Source organism: Mustela nivalis (genome assembly GCF_964662115.1).
Source record: "Mustela nivalis genome assembly, chromosome: 1".
Classification (NCBI taxonomy): Eukaryota; Metazoa; Chordata; class Mammalia; order Carnivora; family Mustelidae; genus Mustela; species Mustela nivalis.
Window position 1 is genome coordinate 58,725,936 of NC_139020.1, and position 24,247 is coordinate 58,750,182.

At 38.2% G+C, this 24,247-nt stretch overlaps 2 protein-coding genes across 3 annotated transcripts; both read right to left on the minus strand.

Moving 5' to 3' along the window:
• Positions 1-1,935: 1,935 nt before the first annotated feature.
• LOC309867574 (cell surface glycoprotein CD200 receptor 1-like) lies at positions 1,936-23,962 on the minus strand. 2 transcript variants are annotated; one of them, XM_082736527.1, is made up of 7 exons: positions 23,772-23,962; positions 13,596-13,655; positions 10,341-10,655; positions 9,972-10,220; positions 4,503-4,608; positions 3,929-3,970; positions 1,936-2,986 (listed from the first exon to the last, which is right to left on the minus strand). In XM_082736527.1, exons 1-6 carry the CDS (start codon positions 23,830-23,832, stop codon positions 3,961-3,963), a joined length of 801 nt encoding a protein of 266 aa, XP_082592653.1. In that variant the 5' UTR covers positions 23,833-23,962; the 3' UTR covers positions 1,936-2,986; positions 3,929-3,960. The 2 variants fall into 2 exon arrangements, with proteins under 2 accessions (XP_082592653.1, XP_082592654.1); XM_082736528.1 differs by having other exon boundaries at positions 1,936-2,997; positions 23,772-23,858.
• On the minus strand, positions 8,890-9,467 carry LOC309867671 (large ribosomal subunit protein uL23). Its single transcript, XM_082736717.1, has one exon. The coding sequence runs from the start codon at positions 9,447-9,449 to the stop codon at positions 8,979-8,981; it is 471 nt and encodes a 156-aa protein (XP_082592843.1). The 5' UTR covers positions 9,450-9,467; the 3' UTR covers positions 8,890-8,978.
• Positions 23,963-24,247: the final 285 nt, after the last annotated feature.

Below are 24,247 nucleotides of genomic sequence, written 5' to 3' on the forward strand. Positions count from 1 at the left end.
GGCAGTTCTATATCTGGATCTGAGGCTCTTGTATCCTGCTTCTTTCCCTTTCCTTTCACAGGTCTCATTCAGATCAGTGTCATGGTCTGAAGCCTCTCCCTTCCCTATCCTACTTCCTGCCCCTTTAATCTTACACACATAGAACCCCTCTCTCCCAAATAACCTTTACTGCTCCTAACTCCATCTCAGCCTCCACTTCCTGGCCTGATACACCTGTTTTAGTTTCTAGATTTCTCCTGATTCAGCAGGTCTAAAGTGGATTTGGGTAATCTATCTAACTTTTTATTTCCCCACATAATTCTCAGGTTCAACCACATTTAGCACCCCTGTAGTGGAAGATTGTAATACATTTGTCTCCTGTGTATCATAATTTAGTATTTAACTATCTTGAAGTCTTTATTACATGGTATTTTGACATATATTATCAAGATAAGGTGTAAACACAATTTTGCTTTTTTGTTTTTCAGCGATATTTAAGCATATTTTTTAAATTTATTTTTTATTTATTTTCAGCATAACAGTATTCATTATTTTTTCACCACACCCAGTGCTCCATGCAATCCGTGCCCTCTATAATACCCACCACCTGGTACCCCAACTCCCCCCCCCCCCCCCCCGCCACTTCAAACGCCTCAGATTGTTTTTCAGAGTCCATAGTCTCTCATGGTTCATATATTTTTGAACCCAGTTAACTGTGAGCCTCGTCCAGCCCAGAGATGGATGAAGAATTAATAAAAAGTCAAGGACACGGTTTGATGTCTATTGTAGTGCACTGCTTGGTAGTGCACCCGGGCCGCTACTTTGCCTTGGGCTACTGGCTGCGCTGGCCCGGAGCAGCCCCCAGGTGATGCTACTTGCCACCTTCTTTCTGGAACTGTCTCTGCTGGAGGCCGAGGCTGCAGGATGGGAGCCCGGTCGGCGCGCACCTGCGGCGCTGAGCCTGGCGCATCGCTTGCTCGAAGGGGCGGGCTCCAGCCTCGAGCCCTCGCTTTACAGATATGAGAGACCATGGCGGGGAGGCGGGGCCCAAACTTGACTTTTCTGGGTGTGAGAGAAAATGCCCCGCAGAGCTGCGCCCGCTCGAGCCGTGCATGGCCCGCGCCGAGCTCCGAGGCCCCGCTCCCCGCCGTGCCGCCTTCTTTCTCAAGTACGCGCGGCCCCCGCGCCAGGGCACCAGCCTCGCCGCCGCCCGCCTGCTCCGCCGCCCCCAGCGGCGCCCTCATATAATATTTATATGAGGGGAGGTTAATGGACTGGTTTGGGGGCATAGTCAGATGGTGTCAAAATGGTTTGGTCATAATTATGTGCTCAATGTGATGAGACTAGTTTACCTCCAAAAGAAACTAAGAATCTTTTTTACAATAAAGCCTAGTATAACCAAAATGTCTGGAGGGAGGAAAACAGTGACAAAACCTCTGTCTTAAATATTTCACATGGCAAAACGGAAAAATAAATGGATTTTGTTTTAATTTCTACCATGATTAAAAAATTAATGTTTTTTCTTCAGTGGAGAAGCAGACTGGTTCTTTTCATAAACTTCCATAAATAAGATATATTTTTCATAAGATTAAAAACAATTAATATACACATTTGTAAGACTGTATTCCACAGAAAAATTGACAGAAAATCATGTCATCCCTTCACAATTATCTTAACACAGAGAACTTATTTTATGGATACCCAAGTTCTTTACAATGCATATTCATTCATCTGCTTATATAGTCAATGAACATCTGTTATTTGTTAAATACCTCACAGTAAAATGTACATCGTTAAAACACACAATTTCAATTTATCACCTCTGAGAAACTGTTAGGCTGTAGCTATCAATACCTCGATAGCAATATAAGAAGTTCAGAAAGCTAACTCCTAGTGTGTTCCCTCTGTCTTAGTCCTACTCTTTTTCATAAACATGACAGAAAATCATAAATCTGCTTTTATTGGTATAATTCATCTGGTTTTATTGGTACAATTCTTATTATAATGTTACATCACATTAGTTAGTTTGTTGTTTAAAAAAAGTGTCAAATTACAGAAAATAAAATAACAATATATGGAAAGGCACATTCAAACACAGTTGATGGGAATGAAAACTGATACAATTTGAAATATCAGTCAAAATAAAAATGCACCCCTTTGACCATGTAATTCCACTTAGGAATATTTTTATAAATACACTCAAATAAATTCAAAGAGATCTACCCACAAGAAACATTCTATGTGTTATTGTTTATAATAGCAAGACAAATAATCTAAATGTCTATCAATAGGTCTATGGTTTACTAATTATTACATAACCATACAATGGAATCTTTGTAATCATTAAAATGAATAAAACTGCTTTGCTTGTGTTGATATAGATCTCTAAGACTTATCATATTATTAGTAAGTACAGAACAGTATCATGGTATGTTTCCATTCGTGTCTTGACAAGCATGGCTATATATGTAAATAGACTCACAAATGTACATACATACCTGGGGTGTATAGACATATGTACCCTAAAATTTTCTGGAAGATTATATAAAAGCTGTTGATGGTTCCTTCTGCAGAGTTCTTTCGTGAGAAAACTCAGTTTTCATTATCTACTATACTGAAAAATTTGAGTATTTTATCATGAGCATTTGCTTTCTTTGTATGAATATCAATTCTTCAATATCTAAAATTTCTCAGTTGTATAAGAATATGAATTAAAGCCCTTTAAAATGTGTCTGTCTTCTCAGAATCTTTGGGGGAAAAAAAAGAATCTTTGAAAAGCTAATTTCAAAACGGGTTTTCCATCCTAGAAATCTAAGAAAATCAAAGTGGTAGCTCTGCTATACCTTTATTCATTTGTCCTGCTGTTAGATTCCAGTAACTTATGAAGAACTGTAAAGACACAGCCTTTCAACTTCACTTTGTAACACCTGAGACCTCTTCACTTGCTCACAGCATCATTGAGTGGAGTATTCTTCTCTGTATAGCTGACATAAGACTGCATTTCACCCTAAGAAAGAACTTAAAGTCAAATCAAATTAAAAAAAAAAAAAACAGAAGTCATCAACTACCTATGTTTTTCTCAAAGGTACACATAGCTTTTGTTTTCATAAGTGTACTTATTTATATTTGTGTCTCTGGGCTTACATGGATATAAGAAAAAGGCTGTTTTCTATTATTTTGTCAAAAAATTTACTGATTACTTAAGTCTCAGTGTGAGATGATAACATTTGCTTGACAGTAGGAATGGAGAAAAATGAAGTAATATGTGAAGTATTTCAATGGAGAAGGTCAGAGACTTGGTAAGTTACTGGTTATAAGAGATAATGGAACAGGAGAGGGAAGCACAAGAGGGAAATGAAGATGGCATGGAGAAAAGGAAGTCAAGGATTGGAGATGGTTTCATGCCAGAGAAAAGACCAATTCAGTTTCTCCAAATGTTACAGTCCAAATTTGACAAATATTATGTACTATATAGGATACAGTTCTTGAAATTACAATATTGTTCAGAATTTGTAGAAGTAGTACATGGTATATAATTAACAAAACAGGGACGCCTGGGTGGCTCAGTTGGTTAAGCAGCTGCCTTCGGCTCAGGTCATGATCCCAGCGTCCTGGGATCGAGTCCCACATCGGGCTCCTTGCTCCGCAGGGAGCCTGCTTCTCCCTCTGACTCTGCCTTCCACTCTGTCTGCCTGTGCTCACTTTCGCTCGTGCTCTCTCTCTGACAAATAAATAAAATCTTAAAAAAAAAAAAAAACTTTAAAAAAAAAATAATAATTAACAAAACAAGTACACTTGAGTGTTAGCATTATAAATTAGAATTTTTGCTTTTTAATTAAAATACTAATATTTATAAAATACTAACATTGATGTAAGTTATAAATTTCATGGCTATATTTTGACTTTGTGTCTTAAAAGTTTGCAAAAATACTTTTTAATGTTATCTTACCTCCTCAACATCTGAAGTGGTTTGTTTTTTAATTAGCATTTTCTGCAAAAATAAAAATAAGCTGGGGTGAATGTAATAAACATCATTTTTGAAAAGTGGGAAAACAAAAAAGTATACTATTGATGTGTGGTTTATTTTATATAGAAATCATTATAAGTCGGAAAAGGACTACAAGAAATAGAATGTTGCCTGCAATTAATACACCTAAACAAGATAATTCTGGATATGGGAAAAGGAAGTGGAATTATGCAACAGAAACCTAATACATGAAATAAATGTGGCACATCATTTTTGGTACATAAAATGAATTATTGTAATTCTTTTCTCAAATACAGATTAGCATACAATGTCTCTACCAAGATCTTGCCCTAAATGTCCTATTTCACTATGCTTATATGTCTAAGTAACCAAGTAAAACCCTCTTGTCATTTAGAGTAGTCCAAATATGACACCTTTAGGACACGCTTCTTGATTATGGGGGAGTTGATGTTAGCATATTAATTCTACCCCATCAATTCCATATACCTTACCCCTTCTAGCCCAATAAAGCTGAAGAAAAAGCATTACTGAATACCTGCAGCAACCGATTCTCCAAAGCCAAATGGATCCCACAATGACCAAGGCAACCGAAATAGAGGAGGTGATATATAAAATAGTTAAGTTTAGTGATAATTGGTCACCTGTAAACATAGACACAAAAGGGTATGTTTAATCTGTGGTATATCCAGAAAATGAAATATTATTTAGCACTAAAAAGAAATGAGCTATCAAGCCATGAAAAGACATGGAGGAAATTTAAATGCATAGCACTCGGTGAAAGAAACCAATCTAGCAATGCTACATTCTGTATGCTTCCAAGTATATGACATTCTAGAAAAGGCAAAACTATGAAGACAGAGTAAAGATCAGGGTTTCTAGAGGTTAGGGTGGAGGGAGGGATGAGTAAGTGGAGCATAAAGAATTTATAGAAAGGTGCAACTGCTCCGAGTGAAACTATGATGGATAGATGCCACTTCCACATTTGTTAAAACTCATAGATGCACACCTAGAGTGAACCATAATGTAAACCACAAATTGTGAGTGGTAATGTTGTGTTAACTTAGGTTCATCAATTCTCATAAATGTACCAGTGTGGCATGGGGGATGTAAAGAGAGGGGGAGACAGTGCGTGTGTTGGGGCAGGGGTAATATGGGAACTCTGCACTTTCCACTCAATTTTGCTATGATCCAAAAACTGCCCTGAAAACTAAATTCTAATATATATATATATATATTATATATATAATTAAATAAATTAAATATTATATATATAAATTCTAATATATATCTTTTAAAATGTATTTTATATTAACATTAACATATATTAACATATAACATTAAATGAATATTTAAATATATAATATAAATACAAATCATATAAATTTTATATATATATAACTGCAAAATAAAATATATGTTCAAGGATGTCCCAGAGTTCATGAAGTTCACTTTTGTTATTTTATTTTAAAGATTTTGATTCATTAATAGGTCAAATCACTGTTATAATAAAATTGCTTTATTAATTCTAATTCTAGGGTGTTTAGCAAGACATCATCCTAAGTAAAGTTTTTGTGGCTTTAAGGATTCATGAATAGTGAATTCATATAGGAGAGACATGCAGACTAGATTTTTCAGTTAATAGCAGGGTGTTTCTCATCTCCATCATTCAGAAGTAAATGGGGAGTTGTAAAGGAGGTAATTGGAAAACAACCTAATCCTGAAATCAGCTTTCTTCCAGGTCCTTGAAACTGACATGAGCGCATGGCAGCAACTTTCAATCATTTATAAACTCTGGCGGCAGTATCAAGCTCAGTCTGATAAAAGGAGATGTCAACAAAGGAATTGCCAGCTTTGAGAGGCGCAGCTTGTGTGTTTAAATTCAACTTAGTTAACATCTACTGTATTATTAGTTCTAAGCATAGAATTTAATGATTCATCAGTTGCTTATAACACAAGTGTTCGTTCCATAATGTACCCTCTTTAATGCCCATAACCCAGTTACACCATTTCCCCCACCTATCTCCCCTCCAGCAACCCTCAGTTTCTTTCCCAGCATTGAGTCTCTTATAGTTTGCCTCTTGCTGTTTTCATCTTGGTTTATTTTTCCTTCCCTTCCTCTATGTTCATCTGTTTTGTTTCTTAAATTCCACATATAACTGCAATCATATATGGTATTTGTCTTTTTCTGACGGACTTATTTATCTTAACATAATACCCTCTAGTTCCATCTACATTGTTGCAAGGGGCAAGATTTCATTCTCTATGATGGCTGAGTAATCCCCCCCCCCATATATATATGCCATATCTTCTTTATCCATTCATCTGTCGATGGACATCTGGATTCTTTCCATGCTTGAGCCATTATGGGCATTGCTGCTATAAACTTTGGGATGCAGATGCCCATTTGAATTGCTATGTTTGTATCCTTTAGATAAATACCTAGTAATACAATTGGGGGGTCATAGGGTAGCTCTATTTTTAACTTTTTGAGGAACCTCCATACTGTTTTCCAGAGTGGATGCAGCAGTGTGCATTCCTATCAACAGTGTAAGAGGGTCACCCTTTCTCTGCATCCTCACCAAGATCTCTTGGTTCCTGTGTTGTTAACTTTAGCCATTCTGACTGATATAAGGTGGTATCTCATTGCGGTTTTGATCTGTATTTCCCTGATGCGGAGTGATGTTGAGTACTTTTTTGTGTGTCCATTGGCCATTTCTTTGTCTTTTTTGGAGAAACATCTTTTCATGTCTTCTGCCCATTTCTTCACTGAATTTTTTTATTTCTTTGGGTGTTGAGTTTCATAAGCTCTTTATAGACTTTATATACTAGTCTTTCATCTGGTAAGTCATTTGCAAATATTATCTGCCATTCTGGCAGTTGTCTTCCAGTTTTGTTGACCGTTTCCTTTGTTGTGCAAAAGCCTTTTATCCTGATTATGTCCCAGTAGTTCATTTTTTCTTTTGTTTCCCTTGCCTTGGAGACATGTCCAGCAAGAAGTTGCTGCAGCCAAGGTCAAAGAGGGGGCTATCTGTATTCTCCTGTAGGATTTTGATGATTCTTGTCTCACATTTAGATCTTTCAACCATTTTAAGACGCAGTGGTCTAGGACCTTGCTCCTGCTGTACCCTGAATGGGGCTAAGGGCAGCAGACAGAGGTAAGTGGAGGCTTAGTTGACTGATGTCCTCTCCCTCCACATCCTTTCAACAGTTTGGTTTTTTTTTTAAGATTTTATTTATTTATTTGACAGACAGAGATCACAAGTAGGCAGAGAGGCAGGCAGAGAGGAGGTAGCAGGCTCCCTGCAGAGCAGAAAGCCCAGGATGCTGGGATCATGACCTGAGCCGAAGGCAGAGGCTTTAAGCCACGAGCCACTCAGGCACCCCAAAAGTTTGTTTTTTAAACATGGCATTTCTCTCTTTTATTTGAAAAAAAATTTTTTTACACTTATAATCAACAGTATTGTTTTGAAACCTTATCTTGCAAATTAATACATTCTCTTTCATTGGAAGTATAGCCACACAGGCTAAGGACCTGCCCTGCAAGGAGGCAGGAGGAGACCCCAGCACTGGCTGAGAATGAGTGAGACAGTCCCTTCAAGTCTAAGCATCCATAAACATGACAACATATTCTAATACCAGGTGGTCAGATTGCATACATAAGCATTACTCTCCTCAGTTAATACTCCCAAAATCTTTTTTTAAAAAATCACTTTAATAATGGATATTAGAAAATGGTGGTTTAAAGATATGGGTTTTTTCTCTTCTCCCTTCTTAAACTTCCCTAAATTATCAATAGAAAAATTTTTTCCATAAAATTTGCAAAGACGAAGAATATGGATGAGATGAGCAGATAAAAATTTTCAACTTGTGTTTAGGTGAAAAATAAACAGATGAAGGCAAATAATTTGGGGTAGAATAAGTAAGAATCTTAGTGTTCACAGAACACCAAAAAGACTCTAGAACAAGAAGGTCTAAATATATTAAATGGGATAAGTGAGGGGTAAAGTGTGAGTTAAAAGTTGGAAACTCCTTTGAAGGTCTATATTAAGAAAAGATAGGCAGCCAAGTCCACTCCCACCCTGAGCAGCCAGGTCACCACGTCACCACACCTTCCTAAACTTCAAGAAACAGGAGGTTTGCCCAGAAAAGGTGAACTGGAGAGATTCCAGAGTCAAGGATCCAAATATAATGGAAGGTGGAGAGGAAGTACCAGACTGAAGAGAGACATTAAAGAAAAGTCTGAATTCTGAACAGTCTCTCTCTCTCTCTCTCTCTCTCTCTCTCTCTCACACACACAGACACACACACACACACACACACACAAACATGTTCCCCTCTTATTTCCTGCTCTCATAACACTAATAGGTTTATTCCTCTAAGACAATAGACTGGAGAGTTATTTTCTGCAGAAACTGGACAATCTCAGAGAAAAGAATTTCAGATAACTAAAGAACCCATATTTTAAAAACTTTTTTTCATTTACTTCCTTTTAGCCTACTGAAGCTAACTAGCTGACAGAACCACCCACAGATGACATATCTTCCAATAAGTTCATTTTTGAATGTTCACTTTGAAATTAATGGATAGCCAAAGATTACCAGAGAGTAAAGGAATGCTACATGCATAAAACAAAGAGATTAAAACTAGCAAGTGTCTGGAAGGCAGAAGAAACTCAGAATAAACAGACATGGAATCAAGCAGAGCACTGTGGGAAAGAGAGTGCCCAGGACCATAGTTGTGCAGTCTAGTGACTACTGAGACCAGATTACAACAAGAGTATGTAAAACTCAAGAAGGGAAGTCTACAAGAAAAAAAGAAATAGAACTGATGGATTACCCAATAAATTTGACCATGTGGAAATTAAGATTGATAGGAGTTTTCTAATTTTGTCACTGAGCTTAGTGACAATTAACAATAAGTACATATATTTTTTTTTTTTTTTTTTTTTTTTTTTTTTTTTTTTTTTTTATCATGAAAAAACTGTATTTAGATTTAGCCAGCTGGACTCAGTTTAGATGATCCCAATTTTGTTGGCAACATCCAAAGCATCATAGTCAGGGGCCAGCCGAACGTATGCCTTCTTCTCTCCATCAGGCCTGATTAAGGTGTTGACCTTGGCTACATCAATGTCATAGAGCTTCTTCACAGCCTGTTTGATCTGGTGCTTGTTGGCCTTGACATCCACAATGAACACAAGTGTGTTGTTGTCTTCTATTTTCTTCATGGCTGACTCAGTAGTCAGGGGGAACTTGATGATGGCATAGTGGTCAAGCTTGTTTCTCCTGGGGGCGCTCTTTCGAGGGTATTTGGGTTGCCTTCGGAGACGCAGAGTCTTGGGTCGTCGGAACGTAGGTGATGTGCGGATCTTCTTTTTTTTGTGACTGTGGACGCCTTTCAGCACCGCTTTCTTGGCTTTCAAAGCCTTTGCTTTGGCTTCGGCTTTGGGAGGGGCAGGGGCTTCCTTCTTAGCTTTCGGCGCCATCTTCGTAAAAGGAGTACATATATTTTTAAGAAAACTAAAGAGTAAAGTTTAAATCAATCATAGAGGTTATTATAATATAGCCAAGAAATTCTAGGAAAAACCTAGAGGAGAAATCTCACCAAACTAAAAATATGTAAAGAAAACTTATGAGTGACTTGATCCTTCTTCTAAAAGCACAAAGATTTTTTTTAAATACAATTTATTCTTCTCCTAAATCCATAAGTATTAATTTAAAACTACACTACCCAAGCCAACTTACTGCTTGTATACAGCGGATGCGAAATTATTAAATTATTTTTCATTTTACTTTATTAAATAATAAACTTCATTCTAAAATCTGGCTTCTTGAAAACAAATTTCTGTGTCATTCTTCTGGTTATAACTCTTAATGATGGAGAAGAAAGACATAAGAAAGAGTGTGGGGAGACTATGCTAGAGTGAAATTCTCCACACTCTCCTTTTTCATTCTTCTATAACTTCCCTGAAAGAATGAACATACAAGCAAACACTGGAATTACTAACCTGTTTCCAGCTCTAAGAACAGACTCTTGTTGCCAGTCACATGGGAGACAGAGCAGGACACATTAGACACCTGGCGGCCCTCCCAGTGGCATGTACTCTGGACAGTCACTGTACCATTGCCCAGTGGTTCTTCCTCAGTGTGACAATCTCCCTCTGGGGTCCAGAAGATCTGTGCAGATGGCTTCCCTGCAGCTGCCCTGCACACGATAGTTCCATTGCTGCCTCGAAACAGGGTCATCTTGGGGGGTACTGCAGAGACACAGGGGAAAATGCTTCAGGCTTAACACATGGGGTATGGAATACAGAAACACATCTGATTCAATCCCAGATCTGGTTATGTGACATAGCACAATATGTCATGCTCCTTACCTAACACTTGGAGGTAATATGTATGACCGAAATGCCCATCAGCTGCAGCTACTTCACACCTGTAATATCCATCATGAGTGAGGGCCACAGGGTCAATCTGAAGGGCAGGATTCTGATCAGGTCCGGACTCCCAGGATATTCTCGCATCAGTACAGTTTCTTACACTGGTCTCATTGTTGTCTCTCCTGTGGACTCTAGTGCAGGGAGGCTGGTCTCTGGGGCTTATTGTCCATGTTACCATCAAAGCTGTGGGGTTGTCAGGAGGACAAAGGAGCACAGCCTTTGTATCCACAAGTACGGACAGAGAAGAGTTAGCTGGACACACACACAAGGAGAATGATGAAAGAAAAGCTGGATTAAAAACACTTCAAGTGCTACATTTTCTACTACATATTAGTACATAAAGTGTACTAACGCATGACTTTGCTGGTCATCCTATTCCAAAACACTGCGGTTACATAAAAAAAATTAAACATGTACAAAATGTGTATAACCTAATCCAAAGATGAACTTGTTTTTCTCCTGTATTTGTATTATTAGATAAGCTACATTTATTTTATGTGTGAAAAATATTTTAAGGGCTTAAAATAGCATCAGGAATTTTATTGAAAACAAATAAGAAAACACAATAAAAATTAAAGGACAAAGTCATCTACATCTAATCCTTCAGTCTAAGAAACTATTAGACTTATCTTATAACTCATGCTCCTTCCACAGAAAGTGGAAAAATTGGTGATGTGCTTTTCTCCTCCTAAGTTTTTATCAGAGACAATAAATCAGTAGTATCAGAATGAAATGCCTCTACCAAAGGGTACCTCTTTGGACAAACCCAAATAAAAACTATAGGATGACATTCAGGTTGAACAAATTGTACTTTCATAAACTACTCTTTATTTGGAGATTCACAAAGTCAGTAAAATCAACAAACCAACCTTCCTTCCTTCCTTCCTTCCTATTCATGGACTGCCAAACAGTCCTACTGTGAACTTTGTTTACAGATCTTATTTATGTTCAACCTAATTATGAGGATTAAATGAAGAAGGTTACTGCTTTTGCCCACCTTCAGTGTAAAAAATTAACTCTGAAATCTACAATTATTCTCCAATCTAGAAGCTCCAGCTCTCCCATAAACACTCATAATGCATCCATGACTGGCTTTGCTGAGAAAGGGTTCATCAGGTACAACATACCTGCAACCCGGGTGAATGGCAGCGAGCTCATCACCTTAATAGGAGCAGAGCCAGCTGAGATGGAGCAAAGCTGTTATGTGGATGGAGTTCCTAATGCTAAACTGTGCATGTGTGGTCTCTCCTCTCCTTTGGTTCATTTGCCTCTTCTGTGATGGACTCAAGCCCTTGAATTTCACAGCCAAATCAAGATCCCACAGCTATAGGAAGCAAGTGGGGATGGATTTTAGAGCGGACCTAAGAGGCACTTGAATCCATGTTCCTTCCCCCACTGCAAGTGTGTCCCTACTTCATGAACACAGAACCTGCAATTTGGTCAAGGCTTAGAGGTGAGCAGCAACACAGGGGCTTGAAGATCAGCTAGAGGTGAGTGTGGGTGAGCACACAGGTGCTCAAGGGCAGGATGCAGAAGATGAACCCAGAAAGAGAAGAGGCTGGTGAGAAGCAGGTTGAGTGTGTTCTCTGTTTGCACTTCAGCTTGTGAGCAATCTTCAGCTTTTATATTTTGACTGATACTTATTCTCAAGATCTGGCTCTATTATTTAAAGGAACCTATGAGCTGATCAATCAAACATATGCATTTTAACAAGAGCACCATCTCCTGTGAAGGAGCTCCATCAGTGAGGATCCCACACACCATGCGTAGTCTCTGCTCTTTCTCCATGCTCTGCTCTGTGACCCTCCAGCATTCCTCCTTCACTCTCAATGAGACTTCTTGCCTGATTCCTGTTATTCACCTTTTCCTAATCCTCTTCTTCCTCTTTTCATACCTGTTGTGATAATTTGCCAATGCCCAGCCCCTCCCCCACACTCAATGGGTTGGCCCTTGTCCAACAAATATAATCTCCACACAGCCCTGTGATCAGCTATGGTGACTTCCCCTCCCCCTTCACAGAGGGGTAGCAGGTAGATTCTCATATTTGCTCCAGAACAGCAGCGATGTCCCAGCGTTGCTGCATCCTGTGTCTCTGACTCCCCTCCAGTCTCCTGCCGCCTTCTGCACACAGACAATCCCTTTTCCTTTCTCTTCTCACTGCCATACCCTACTTTAAGACCCCATCACCACACCTGGGTTACTACAGAAGGCTCCTACCATCTTCTCTGTCTCGAAACTCTCCTCTCCTCAGCTCTCACCTTACCTTGCAGCCAAGTCCAGGATTCTGTAACACAGGGGTGATCCCCTCCACTCTGACACCCTTCAGAGATCTCTCACTGCCTGAAGACCACACTGGCATGTCTTTGTGCTGGCTTTGAAATTCCTCTTTTTCAAATTGACTCATCTTGGCAATCTTATCACCCCTCTGTCGCCCCCACACTTCAGAAAGGAAACAGCAAGCATGACTGAATAACTAGGTCTTCCCTCTGGTCCTTGCAGTCTGGGATGCCTGCACAGCACATCTGTCTATGAAAATGTTCCTCTTCCTTTAAGAGCTAATTCACATGCTGCTTCCTCCGTGATGCCTTCCCAGAACCTTGGTGCTCACGCTCCCTCCTCTACATTCCTAACACACTTGATGTGAAGGCTTTTCTCCCCTACTTTATATGGCATCTGTGTTTATTTCTGGGCTCCCCACAAAACTGAGCCCCTTAGGATGCTCTGGCAGTGTAGCTCACCTTGTTCATCTCTGTGTTCCCCACAAAACCTGGCACAGAGCATGATAGAGAGAGAACTCCAAAATCTTCACATGGAATTGAACTGCCTTGGGGGAGGAGGACGGGGTCCCCCACATTGCAGCATTCAGTTCACCACACTCTTCAACTGGGCTCAAGGCTGGCCCCCTGACCAGCCCATCAGACATATTTTTTTTTAAGATTTTATTTATTTGACAGACAGAGATCACAATTAGGCAGAGAGGCAGGCAGAGTGAAAGGGGGAAGGAGGCTCCCCACCGAGCAAAGAGCCCAACACGAGGCTCGATCCCAGGACCCTGAGACCATTACCTGAACCGAAGGCAAAGGCTTTAACCCACTGAGCCATCCAAGTGCCCCCATCAGATATATTTCTAAAGAAGTTCCACTCTTCTCCCCTTTAGTACTGGTCTCTATAAAAAATTAAAAATCACTTTACCTTCTGCAGGAAGTGTGAGACTTCTCTGCTTGCCTTTCACAGATGAACTGAATGTTGAGGCTAGAAAATATTCAGAGAAAAGTAAAAAAATCAATTTTAGGTGCTTAAAAGGAGTACAAGCCAGTATGTATCCACAAATCTTACACATATCATGATAGAACATCAGTTAACTATAACTAATTCCATAAAAAACATTGCAAAATGAAAATTAGAAATTATTCCATCCTTAAGTGGAAAAAAACACGTTAACACTTAAAATTACGTTATAATTTCTTAATCAGTGATTTCCCATTGATGGGACACTATGCTGTATACTTGACCACCATTTTCTCCAAGGTAACCCTGCTTCCACTTCTTTCCTAGCCACTGGTTTGGCCCATTATGAGCCAGGCTGAGTAGTGCTTTCTCCAGGTGCCATCCCCAGGATTAAAGTTGTTTAATCCAGTGGTGGGCCTCACCCAGCTTCACAAATGAGATTGCTTTCAGGAAAATTTGGAACCAGTTTGAGAAGAATAGTTCATTCCTTTTTACCCCATTTTTCCTACTGTGACTGCTAATTTTATGTGTCAACCTGGCTTGGACATGGTTCCCATGTATTCAGTTAAACAATATTCTAGAGGTTTCTGTGAAAGTAATTTTTTAAGTAAGATTAATATTTAAATGAGTAGACTTTCAGTAAAGTAAATTACCCTCCATATGTGAGTGGGCTTTGTCCAATCAGTCGAAGGCCTCTAGTGAAAAAAGAGTGGCCTCCTGGGAAAGTGAGTTCTATAGCATATTGCCTTCAGACTCAAACTTCTGTGCTCTCTGGGTCTCTAGCTCTGGCCCACCCTGCAGATTCTGGACTTTCCAAGGCTCTGCAATCATGTGAGTCAATTCTTTAAAATCAATCTCTTTTTTTTCTCCTCCTCAATTCCTCCTCCATCCTCCTGCCTTTCTCTCTCCCCATCTCTCTCTCTCTCTGTTATTCTATTTCTCTGAGGAACTGATTAATACACTCATCTTGGGAAGAATGAACCAGAAGCAGAAAGAGAATGATACTCCTCACCTCACTCGTTTCTAATTCCATAGTTCCTGAGATCCACAAGCATTCCTTCACTTAGGTTCTACCAAGTTTTCTGGGAATCAAAGTACTCCTAATATACTTCAAATCCAGGTTCTGAAAAATTCTGTATTGAAGTAATTTTTGTAGAAACTTTTTTTTGAAACTATGATTTATTCTGTGGAATAATCTGTGTGTGCATGAGAAGAATGTGTTCTGCTGTTGTTGGAAGGAATGTTCTGTACATGTCTGTTGGGCCACTGGGTCTACAGTGTTGTTCAAGTGCACTACTTCTTTAGTGATTTTATGTCAGAATGATCTATCCATTTTTCAGTGTGGGGTATTACAGTTCCCTACAACCCTATATTGTTGTCTATTTCTCCTTCAGTTCTTTTACTATCTGCTCTACATATTTAGGTGCTCCAATGTTGGATGCATAAATATTTACAAGTGTTATATCCTCTTGATGAATCTACTCCTTTACCATTAGAAAATAACATTCTTTGCCATTAGTTACAGTTTTTGACTTAAAGTCTCTTTTCTCTTATGTATATATATGGCTATCTCTACTCTCTTTTGGTTTTCATTTGCATTGAACACCTTTTTGCATCCCTTCACTTTCAGCCTAGCGTATCCATACAGCTAAAGCCAGTCTCTTACAGGTAGCATATTGTTGACTCATTATTTCATCTGTTCAGACATTATGTACCTTTTGATTGGAGTACTTAGTCTGTTTATATTAAGATAAGTGGTAGCTATGTACTTAGCACCCCATTTTGTTCTTTGTTTTCTCACTGCTTTGAAGTCCCTTTGTTATTTTCTTCCTCTCTTTCTGTTTCTTTGTGATTTGCTAGTTTTTTTTTGTAGTGGTGTGCTTTGATTTCTTTTTCTATATCTTTTGTGTATTTACCAGATGTTTTTCTTCGTAGTTACTGTGAGACTTACATAAAACATCTTGGAATAAGGATGCCTGAGTGGGTCAGTCAGTTAAGCATCCAAATCAAGATTTGGCTTAGGTCATGATCTTGGGATCCTGAGATTGAGCCCTGTGTCTTGTTCCACAATCAGAGGGAAATTTGCTTGATATTCTCTCTCCCTCTCCCTCTACCCCTCCCCCAGCTCATGTTTTCTCTCTTTCTCTTAAATAAATAATTTTTTATAAAAATACCTTGGACTTATTTTAAGCCAATTATAACTTAGTGCCTTGCATATAATACTGAATACTTTTACTTCTCCTCTCCCCAATTTTTATTAATGTTACAATTTACATATTTTTAGTTTGTGTAATCACTAACAGATTATTATAGCTATAATTGTTTTTAATGCTTTTCTTTTTAGCATTTGTACTAGAGTAAAAAGTGAATTATGTACCACCATTACAGTATTAGACTATTCTGAATTCAGTTTTATATTTGCCCATTACAATATTAGACTATTCTGAATTCAATTATAAATTTGATTTTATTAGTTTGTTTTATTGTCTATATGTCTTCATTATGCTGATTAGCATCCTCTCATAACAATTTGAAAAGCTCTCTTTAGAATAAATTTTAAGCAAATCTAGTACTGATGAAGTCCATTTACTTTGTTTTTTTTCTAGGAAATTCTTCATCTCACCTTTATGTCTGGTTTGCCAAGTAAAGTATTCTTCCATGACAGGATTTTTTTTTTCAGTACTTTGAATTTACCACCCCACTCTCCTGGTCTGCAAAATTTCTGCTGAGAAATATGCTAGTTTTATGGGGCTCCTTCATAGGTGACCAGTCACCTTTCCCCTCCTTCATTCAAGTCTCTCATTTCCATTTGAGTATAATGTTTATCCGTGAAGATTTGTTGTTGTTGTTGTTGTTGTTGTTAGGGGTAATGTAAGATTTTTTTTATATATTTGAGAGAGAGAGAGAAAACAAGCAGGGGGAGTAGCAGAGGGAGAAGGAGAAGCAGGGTCCCAGGACCCTGAGATCATGACCTAGCTGAAGGCAGACACTTAACTGACTGAGCTACTCAGGCACCCCTCAGCGAAGATTTCTTTAGGTCAGCCAAGTTCTTTGAGCTTCATGGATCTGAATGTTCATTCCCCACAGGGAAGAGCTGGAGCAAATAATCCTAAAATTTGTATGGAATCAGAAGAGACCCCGAATTGCTAAGGAAATGTTGAAAAACAAAAATAAAATGGGGGGCATCACGTTACCTGATTTCAAGCTTTACTACAAAGCTGCGATCACCAAGACAGCATGGTACTGGCATAAAAACAGACACATAGACCAGTGGAACAGAGTAGAGAGCCCAAATATGGACCCTCAACTCTATGGGCAAATAATCTTCGACAAAACAGGAAAAAATATACAGTGGAAAAAAGACAGTCTCGTCAATAAATGGTGCTGGGAAACCTGGACAGCTATATGTAGAAGAATGAAACTCGACAATTCTCTTACATCATACACAAAGATAAACTCAAAATGGATAAAAGACCTCAATGTGAGACAGGAATCCATCAGAATCCTAGCGGAGAATAGGCAGTAATCTCTTCAATATCAGCCACAGCAACTTCTTTCAAGATATGTCTCCAAAGACAAAGGAAACAAAAGCAAAAATAAACGTTTGGGACTTCATCAAAATCAAAAGCTTCTGCACAGCAAAGGAAACAGTCAACAAAACAAAGAGGCAACCCACGGAATGGGAGAAGATATTTGCAAATGACAGTACAGACAAAAGGTTGATATCCAGGATCTATAATGAACTCCTCAAACTCAACACACACAAAACAGACAATCATATCAAAAAATGGGTAGAAGATATGGACAGACAATTCTCCAATGAAGACATACAAATGGGTATCAGACACATGAAAAAATGTTTACCATCACTAGCCATCAGGGAGATTCAAATTAAAACTACATTGAGATATCACCTTACACCAGTTAGAATGGCCAGAATTAGCCAGACAGGAAACAGCATGTGTTGGAGAGGATGTGGAGAAAGGGGAACCCTCTTACCCTGTTGGTGGGAATGCAAGTTGGTGCAGCCTCTTTGGAGAACAGTGTGGAGATTCCTCAAGAAATTAAAAATAGAATTTCCCTATGACCCTGCCAATGCACTACTGGGAAGTTGTCTCTTGTTTTTACTTTAAATTAGTTTTCTGCTCCTTTCTCTTTTATGTTTATCTGGGGCTCCCATGCCTATGTTATTTTGTTTGTTGGTATTTCATAAGACCTACAGACTTTCTTCACTCACTTCCATTCTTTTAGTTTGTTTGCTTTTCATCTCTTAGTAGCTGGTTTCAAATTATGTCATTTTTTTAGCATTTTATTTATTTATTCATGCATGACAGAGTAGGGAGAGAGAAGCAGAGGCAGAGGGAGAAGCAGGCTCCCCCAGGGAGCAGGGAGCTCACCACAGGACTTGGTCCCAGGATCCTGGGATCATGATCTGAGCCAAAGGTAGATGCCCAACCAACTGAGCCACCCAGGCACCCTCAAGCTATGTCTTTATGTTCACTAATTCTCTCTTCTACTTGACAAATACGTTGCTGAAGTTCTCTATTGAATTTTTCAGTGCAGTCATTGTATTATTCAGCTCCAGAATTTGTGTTTGGTTCTTTGTCATGATTTCTATCTCTTCCTTGAAGTTTCCCTTTGTTCATGTGTTTTTTTCTAGAGTTTGTTTAATTGTCTATCTGTGTTTTCTTGTAGCTCACTGAGCTTCTTTGAGTAGACTATTTTGTAATTCTTTGTCAGAAATACAGATCTCTATTTCTTTGAGATGAGGCACTGGAGCTTTATTTTGTTCCTTGAGTGGTATCATGTTTCCTTGATCCTTTGGAAGATTTACACTGTTAGTGTCTTCACAGTTGTAGAAGCTGTCATTCCACCCCTTCCCCCAGTCTTTACTGATTGGCTGCTTCAGAAAAAATCTTCACTCTAGCCCAACTAGAGATTCTAGGGGGTCTCTCAGATTGTTCTTCAAGAGGCACACTTTCTCCATCCTCCTGGATCCTTCAGGGTGGAAGTCTTACGATTATGTGTCTTCTCTCAACCCCACAAAAACAGACAGAATTCTGAAATCCTGCCATTTATGGGTATGGTTTGCCCTATATAATCAAATCAAGGGTAAATGAGTATCTTAGTTTTGCCTGCTGCAACAAAAACACCATAGAGTGGCTTAGATAACAAGCATTTTTTCTCACAGTTCTAGAGGCTGAGAAGTTGAAAATGAAAGCAGTGGCAGATATGTTGTCCAGTGATAGCCCACTTCCTGGCTTGTAGATAGCAACCTTCTCACTATATTCTCACATGGGAGGGCCAAAGGGAGAGAGAGAAAAAGAAAGCTCACCTGGCTCTCTTCTTATAAGTGTCCTAATCTGGAAACTTCACCATTATGACCTAATTACTTCCTAAAACTTCCACCTCCAAATAACATGGAGAATAGGTTCCAACATATGAATTTTGGCATTCAATCCACAGCAGTGAGTAAAGACTTACGTTAGTTGCCATAACGGAAGATGATGATCTTTCACCACGTTTTTATACTCAAACCAGTTCTCAGACTCAAACCAACACAATTGTGAGCCACATTCCAAAATTTAAAAACCAGGAAAAAACAAGAAACCATAAAATCAGATAATGTACTTTTTAAAAGATTTTTAAAAATCTTTCTGTTGGGGTGGGGGGAGAAGAGGGGGAGAGAGAAATAATCTGAAACAGATCCCATACGGAATACATAGCCCAACATGGGGCTCAATCCCACCACAGAGAGATCATGACCTGAGCCAGAACCAAGAGTCAGATGCTTAACTGACTCTGTGACCCAGGTGCTCCTGGATAATGTTCTTTTTATTGGCTGCCCTCTCTTTTTCTTAAAGAGATGAATAAGATTCAGAACTTCAAGGGCGCCTGTGTGGCTCAGTGAGTTAAAGCCTCTGCCTTCAGCTCAGGTCATGATCTCAGGGTCCTGGGATCGAGCCCCACATCAGGCTCTCTGCTCAGCAGGGAGTCTTCTTTCCACCCAACCTTGCCTGCCTCTCTGCCTACCTATCTCTGCCTGATCTCTCTCTATGCAGCCATCAAAAGAAATGAAATCTTGCCATTCACGACAACATGGATGGAACTAGAGCGTATCATGCTTAGCGAAATAAGTCAAGCAGTGAAAGACAACTATCATATGATCTCCCTGATATGAGGAAGTGGTGATGCAACATGGGGGCTTAAGTGGGTACGAGAAGAATCAATGAAACAAGATGGGATTGGGAGGGAGACAAACCATAAGTGACTCTTAATCTCTATGTCAAATAAATAAATAAAATCTTTAAAAAAAAAGATTCAGAACTTCAGAGTTTGGAATTATTGAATATAGGGTATAAATTAAATGTGTTGAGAACGTTTAAAGAAATAAAAGAACAAATATATATGTCCCACCTGTCCTCCCAAAAGCCCTAGGCAGATTAAAAGAACACAACAGAGTTCAATTTACTCATTGTCTACTTTCTTAAACTGGAAAACTAGGATGGAGAACAAACATAAATGATATGAGAAAGGGAGAATTTCAGAAAGTCCTAGATGACATCTTTTTCCAATACAAAGCAGTTTCATCTCCATTAAAAAAAAAATCTGTTGTTTAGTGTAGCTGCCTTTATAAATTATCTCAGCTAGATCTTCTGGTGAACTTGTTATAGCTTCTACATCGACATATCCTGCTTTACCTGCTTTACCATGCCTTACCGTGAAGCCATGGAAACGGCTTCTTTCCTTAAACCTCATGAACTAACCCCTGCTGGCTTCCCATTTTTCTTCTGCAGCTTCTTCAGCTCTCTCCACCTCCACAGAATCAAAGAAAATAAGTGCCGTGGTCTACATTAGGCTTTGGTTTAGGGAAATGTTGGTCTTCTTTCCAGGCCACTGAAACTTTCTCCTTATCAGCAATAAGGCTCTTTCACTTTCTTATCATTAGTGTATTCACTTGAGTAGTGTTTTTGATTTCCTTCAAGAATTTTTCCTTCACATTCACAACCTGGCTAAATACTTGGCACAAGACACACAAATAGCTTTTGGTCTATTTCGATTTTCAACATGTCTTCTTCACAAAGCTTAATCACTTCTAACTTTTGATTTAGTGAGAAGTATATGACTCGTCCTTTCACTTGAATATTTAGGGGTCATTATGAGGTTATCAATTGGCCTAATTTCAACATTGTTGTGTCCTAGGGAAGAGGGAGGCCCAAGGAAAGGGACAGAGAGAGAGAGGGAGAGTCAGTCGAAGAACCATAACACACACAAATATAACTTAAGTTCACCAACTTCTATGGGCATGGTTAGTGACATGGTGAAACAATTACAATAGCAATATTAAAGACCACTGATCATAGATCACCGCACAAAATGTAATATAATAGTAAAGTTTCAAATATTGCAAGAATTGCCAAAATGTAACACAATGAGACAAAATGAACAAAGGCTGTTGGAAAAATTTTGCTAATACCCTCCATGCAGGGTTGCCACAAACCTTCATTTACTAAAACCACAATGTCTGTGAAGTGCATTAAAATGAAACACAATAAAACAAAATATGCCCATATACCTAATAAGAGCTTCAAAATACATGAGGCAAAGTTGACAGAATTAAATCAAAAATACTGTAGTAGAAATGAAGAATGTCTTTGATGAGCTTATTTATAGATGGGATATGGCTGAGGAAAGAATCTCTAAGCTAGAGAGTGTATCAATAGAAACCACCAAAACTGAAAAGCAAAGAGGACACACACACACAGTAAAACAAACAAACAAACAACAACAACAACAAAACACAGCATATCCAAAGACTATGGGACCACTATGAAAACATGTAAACACATGTAATGAAAAAATCAGAAGGAAAAGAAAGAGAGAAAGGAAGACTAGAAGTATCTGAAGAAATGACTGAGAATTTCCTTAAGTTACTCAGATACCAAACCAAAGTTCTAGGAAGGTTCGAGAATACCAAGCAGAATAAATGCCAGGAAAATCTTAGACCTGTGATATTAATTGAAACTACAGAAAATCAAAGATAAAGAAAAAATTGTGAAAAAAGCCAGAAAAACAAAATATCTTATAGAGGAACAAAGATGAGAATTATATCCAACTTCTCCTAGGAAATCAGACGAGAAAAAAGAATGAAATAAAATATTTAACATTGTGTGTCAACTCTACATTAAAAAAAAAGACAAAGAAAAAAGAAAAATGTAAACTAAATACTTTAAACTTCTCTGTAGAAATAGGGACACTGTTTTTTACTAAAAAAATTAATTTTTAAAAATGTTAATAGGAAAAGACCTCACCACACTAGAGTTCTGTACCCTAGAAAATTACCTTCCCTTCTAAAGGGATGGAGAAATGGAAGTCTTTCTCAAACAAACAAAAATTGAGGTCAGTTGATTCCAGTGGACCTGACTTGAAAGAAATGTTGGCTTCAGGAACACAACAAGGATGTCCACTCTCACCACTGTTGTTCAACATAGTACAGAAGTGTTAGCAACAGCAATCGGACAACAAAAAGAAGGATAAGGTATTCAAATTGGCAAAGAAGTCAAACTCTCTTCCCAGATGACATGATACTTTATGTGGAAAGCCCAAAAGACTCCATCCCCAAATTACTAGAACTCATACAGCAATTTGGTAATATGGCAGTATACAAAATCAGTGCACAGAAATCAGTTGCTTTCTTATACACTAACAATGAAACTGTAGAAAGGGAAATTAGAGAATCAATTCCATTTGCAATAGCACCAAAACCCATAAGATACCCTAGAATAAACATAACCAATGAGGTAAGGATCCATATTCAAAGAACTGCAGAACACTCATGAAAGAAACTGAAGAAGACACAAAAAGATAGGAAAACATTCCATGCTCATGAATCGGAAGAATAAACATGGTTAAAATGTCTATGCTGCCCAGAACAATCTATACATTCAATGTCATCCCAATCAAAATACCATCAGCATTTTTCGAAGTGATAGAACAAACAATCCTAAAATTTGTATGGAACCAGAAAAGACCTCAAATTGCTAAAGAAATATTGAAAAAGAAAAACAAATCTGGGGGCATCACATTGCCTGTATTCAAGCTCTATTACAAAGCTGTCATCATCAAGACAATACGGTACTGGCACAAAAACTGACACATTGATCTATGAAACAATAGAGAGCCCAGAAATAGACATTAACAGGTTTTAATGACACTCTTTTCAATTACATCCTTTCATTGCCATCTATTTCCTGCCATGTCTAAATATTTCTCTAGCACTTGTCATGAGTCAAATCTGTTATTCCCTTTCTTTTGAGTTCTCCCCAAATGTTCCCCGCTCCTCCCAATTTCTTTCACCTTTTCCTCACCTTAGATTTCCAATTTTCTTTCTCCTAAGAACTGGTTCTCTTCCCTCATAACTAGACATAATATGGAAATGTGGAAGCCAGGCTTTCTCAGAATGTTTTGGAACTTCTTTGGAATGATGGCAAGGAAACACAGAATGGATTCAACCTTATTTTCACCTGCCTATGACTGCTCTAAATTCAGTCGCTCTACTCATTTCTTCTACCTGTTCATGTTTCAGGATAAGATCCATCATATAAAGTGTTCTGGTGTGAACTTGAAATTATTAACTTTGAATAACCATTTATATATTCTTATATTCTCTGACCCTCATTTTCTTAAACAAAATTACCCATTCACTTTTTGTCCCTATTTTAAAACTTAACAACCCCAAAAAGAAACAGGATTTCCTTCTTAACCTGTGTGCTAGAAATATTAGAAATATCAAAGGAGAAAAAAATAATTACACGTTAATAAATATAAGGTTCAAAAAACAAGATTTCAAGGAGACAAAAAAATACAAACCAAGAAACCAGAGGAATCACTACATTTTGTCTAGTTACACAAGTTCAGTTTCACTCCATTCCAGGATCCCCAGTATTTCCCCTGGCTCAGCTAGACAACTAGTCAGTGTATGAATGACATAAGGTAAATATGAAGGTTTTCCAGATAATATACAAATTTATCACTGCTACTGGAACAAATTAGAACACATTTCATGAGTGGCTAAAGAGCAATCTTGGCACTTCAAAATACATTACATTTTGCTAAAAAATATCATAGCATCAGACTTACCAGATACCAGGATGTTGACGGACATCAGTACCCTCAAAGCTGAAGTCCCCAGAGTATGCATTTAAAGTGGTTAGCTGCCGACTGGCCAAGGACAGGAAATCTCACTGAGTTTTGTTGAGCGATAAACCAAAAAGCCAATACTAATGATTCATTGGTTCTTCCACAGTGCTGAAGTAACACACAATTTATTTAGAAAGTAGCATTTCAGGAAACATAAATTACATATGGAAAAATGCAAAAATATTTAGTGTAAAGCTTGATGAATTTTTACATATGCATGAATTCAGATAATGACCTCCAAAACCAAGGTAAGACCATTACACTATTCAAAATTTTCTTTCTTGTTCCTTCTCTGTCAATAGCCCTTCTCCAAAGAGAAACACTGCACTGACATCTATCACCATTTTGCCTAAATATAAATGAAACTGTTTAGATAGTTCATTTTTGTAACACTGTATAGTGTTTTTTTGGTCTGA

Bases quoted from the DNA above. Each gene is read 5' to 3' on its own strand.
- LOC309867671 (XM_082736717.1), bottom strand. From the start codon at position 9,449: ATGGCGCCGAAAGCTAAGAAGGAAGCCCCTGCCCCTCCCAAAGCCGAA.
- LOC309867574 (XM_082736527.1), bottom strand. From the start codon at position 23,832: ATGCATACTCTGGGGACTTCAGCTTTGAGGGTACTGATGTCCGTCAAC. The intron at 10,656-13,595 runs GTAAAGTGATTT...GTGTGTGTCCAG, and splicing joins TCTCACACTTCCTGCAGAAG to CTAACTCTTCTCTGTCCGTA. The intron at 4,609-9,971 runs GTTAGTAATTCC...CTATGTTTACAG, and splicing joins GTTCTTAGAGCTGGAAACAG to GTGACCAATTATCACTAAAC.